The sequence below is a fragment of the Semicossyphus pulcher genome, unplaced genomic scaffold (assembly GCF_022749685.1).
Source record: "Semicossyphus pulcher isolate SPU_LCO1_2020_fin unplaced genomic scaffold, fSemPul1.0.p SCAF_3, whole genome shotgun sequence".
Lineage (NCBI taxonomy): Eukaryota > Metazoa > Chordata > Actinopteri > Labriformes > Labridae > Semicossyphus > Semicossyphus pulcher.
The window spans coordinates 28,348,924-28,351,347 of record NW_027211704.1 but is presented as its reverse complement, the minus strand read 5'-3'; the positions used below and the strand labels follow the sequence as shown (position 1 = coordinate 28,351,347).

The window sequence follows — 2,424 nt, the reverse complement described above, 5'->3', positions numbered from 1 at the left end:
GATAATATTTTCACTCTAACTGCGCGGTGCTGTGAGCGCTAGCGTTTGTGAATTAGGTGCTCTTTGACACGAGGCTCATTTGCATAGAAAGGGACCAAATTCGCCTGAATGTTTGAATAATGACTCATTTAAATACGCGCAAATGGCACCGGAGCACAGAGACGCTGTTTGATCTGCAGCACACTTTATTACAGCATAATACATTTTTAAAAATCGATTAGACCCTTTGTATCTCAGTAGTAGGGCTACATATGGACATGTGAACCCTTCCACATTACAGACGAAACAGTACATTGTCTTACATTTCTATGCAAAACAATACGAAACTGTTCACCTTTACCATTTAATGTCAGCAATTAAACAATCGAAATTTGACTGAGGGGATTTTGTGTGTGTGTGTGTGTGTGTGTGCGTGTGTCATTGTTCTATTCTGGGCACTCTGCAGCAGGTTTGACCCCCAGTGTTAAAAGGTGTGTTTCATGTCAGTTACTTTGAATAAGCAAGAAAGGCATCCTCTTTGAACAGATGCATACTACAACTAGCACTACTGCTGCTATACTGCTATAAATATCACTCTACACCTCCCATCCCCAGTTAAGGTCTCATGTTATATGTCACAGGCTGAGCCCGGAAGGTGGGAGCCATACATTTCAGTTTGTTCTCTGGATTATGTTCTGCAGTGTGTTGAAGCCAGCATGGGCTTTCTAGGAGGTTGTGTTGTTTATTAAGTCTTTTAAGTGGATCACCAGTTCTTTGCATAGCTTCATTACTATTACTCAAGATGTTGTGTTTGGTTTCCTGTGGAGAGTTACTGGCATTTATTGGCAGAGGCAGACTCATGTCTGTCATCTGCTCACAGTCGGGCTTGTAGCTACTTTGCTTCCAGACAGTAAACAAGGTCAATGCAAGAGAGCAGCGCAAGAAGTCTCTGCTGTAAAGGTTTGGTCTTTTAACACATTTAGCATGCAACAACTTTTGCATTGTCTTAGATTTTGGCTGAATGTTATTGTTAATTAATAATTGTTGTTTTGTCTATTTAACTTGGGGTTGTAAGGGGCACTATTTTGCCTGATGAGTTTAAAAAATGTAATGATAGGGTTATGTATTTGTTGGCTTCTTTGACAAGGTGTGCTGAATGTGAGGAACATGGCCGGAGCTTGTGAGAAATGGCAGCAGAGAGGTTCTGGTGAGAAGAGTGTGACCCAGCCTCAGTTCATCAATGGCTCCAGAAGTTTCTCCAGCACCAAAATCACCACCATTCGTCTGCGGGATCTTTATGATCCAAAGCCTCACACCCCCAAAGCCCCAGTCCGGATTCGCCCCCCAGGACCAAGACCTCCATCAGTGAAGGAGCTCAATTTAAAACACAGCCTGCAAAGTGATCCTCCCACCAAGCCAATAATGAGGAGACGCGCGAAGTCTCTCCCTCCGTCTACAGAGAGGAAAAAGGAGCTTAGGAGCCTGCAGGTACGCTTTGTGGACTCATTAGGACTTGAATTAGAGGAAATCAAGGTTTTTAAAGCACAAGAGCACCCAATGATACCCCAACATGTTACATTTAGACTACTGATGAGCTCTGAACTGGCTTTTGGGAAGTCATTGGAGCTGTCTCTGCCTTACTTCAAACCTTGTTTCCCTGAGAATATGGGAACCCATCCTGACTTCCTGAAGAAACTCCGCACTCAGAGCGTTTGTCTGGAGCAGGTCCTGTGTTCAGAGCAGGGCATAACAGGCACGATACAAGTACTTAATTTAGCTTATGAGAAAAAGGTCACAGTGCACTATTCTTTCACCAACTGGAGAACACACACAGAAATAATAGCCTCCTGGGTATCAAGCGGGTACTGTGGGGAGTGCAAGTGTGACGCTCCAGAAACAGATATCTTTAGATTTCGTCTGCCTGTGCCTCCCTTCATTTTGCAGCCAGGAGCCATTCTAGAATTTGCCATCTGCTACAATGTGAAAGGCTCGGATTATTGGGACAACAACAATGGACACAATTACAAAATGTCTTGCCACAACTACAAGGTGACAGTGCCGAGGGAGTGCGAGGACAGCATGCTGCATTTTACCTAAATGTCCACAGGGGGGAGCTGTGACACACACACACACACACACACACACACAAGCAAATACTGCTTCCTATGTTTCCTTGCGTGTTAATAGCAGTGGTTGAATGTAAATACATACATTTGCATTTATACTTGATAGCAATTTTAAGTAGTTTTCTACTCATCTGCATTTCAGGGGTGAATATTGCAGAGACAAATCCATGTTGTTTGTTGATTTCACAAACACCAAAGGGAATAATTTGTTGGTAATGCGAGCAGCTTTATTGTACTCTCTGCTATGACAAAATGTTATGACCTCATTCTACTTTTGTTTTTGGAGGAGGACTACAGGGAGCAGTGTTTACTCCACTGT

At 43.2% G+C, this 2,424-nt stretch overlaps 1 protein-coding gene across 1 annotated transcript; it reads left to right on the top strand.

The window, feature by feature from the left end:
- Positions 1-902: 902 nt before the first annotated feature.
- On the top strand, positions 903-2,076 carry ppp1r3db (protein phosphatase 1, regulatory subunit 3Db). The gene is made up of 2 exons (XM_069679013.1): positions 903-939; positions 1,127-2,076. Exons 1-2 carry the CDS (start codon positions 903-905, stop codon positions 2,074-2,076), a joined length of 987 nt encoding a protein of 328 aa, XP_069535114.1.
- Positions 2,077-2,424: the final 348 nt, after the last annotated feature.

What these genes read in the sequence shown, in the direction of transcription:
- ppp1r3db (XM_069679013.1), top strand. Translation starts at nt 903, where the DNA reads ATGCAAGAGAGCAGCGCAAGAAGTCTCTGCTGTAAAG. An exon ending in AAGAAGTCTCTGCTGTAAAG is followed by an intron (nt 940 to 1,126) that starts GTTTGGTCTTTT and finishes TTCTTTGACAAG; the next exon opens with GTGTGCTGAATGTGAGGAAC.